Here is a 229-nt window from a genome sequence, read left to right as displayed (position 1 = left end):
AAATGTTTTTCTTCCGCTAAAAGAACTCGTTATCATCACAAACTATTCTGTGGTTCACCTCTGTTATAAGCCTTGTGTTTAGAACCAGTGTCTCCGTTGCGCTGCTGGAACCATAATCATTCACGTCCACAGTAGCAGCAAGTATACCCAGGGAGACGGGAGCAGGTGGCATCTGGTTCATCTGTGCCCTCGCTGAATAAACTGTTTTATGAGTGGAGTAAGTGATATG

General features: G+C 44.5%; 1 protein-coding gene across 1 annotated transcript in view; it reads right to left on the bottom strand.

Annotated features, from left to right (window-relative positions):
- LOC119588277 (PE-PGRS family protein PE_PGRS33-like) overlaps positions 1-229 on the bottom strand; it is a 14,517-nt gene that overhangs the window by 11,831 nt on the left and 2,457 nt on the right. Inside the window, exon 5 of the mRNA XM_037936973.1 lies at positions 59-201. Within this exon, the coding sequence (XP_037792901.1) occupies positions 59-201 (143 nt within the window). The remainder of the gene's footprint in view (positions 1-58; positions 202-229) is intronic.

Source organism: Penaeus monodon, chromosome 23 (genome assembly GCF_015228065.2).
Source record: "Penaeus monodon isolate SGIC_2016 chromosome 23, NSTDA_Pmon_1, whole genome shotgun sequence".
NCBI classification, from domain to species: Eukaryota; Metazoa; Arthropoda; class Malacostraca; order Decapoda; family Penaeidae; genus Penaeus; species Penaeus monodon.
This window is presented reverse-complemented; position numbering and strand designations above follow the sequence as displayed.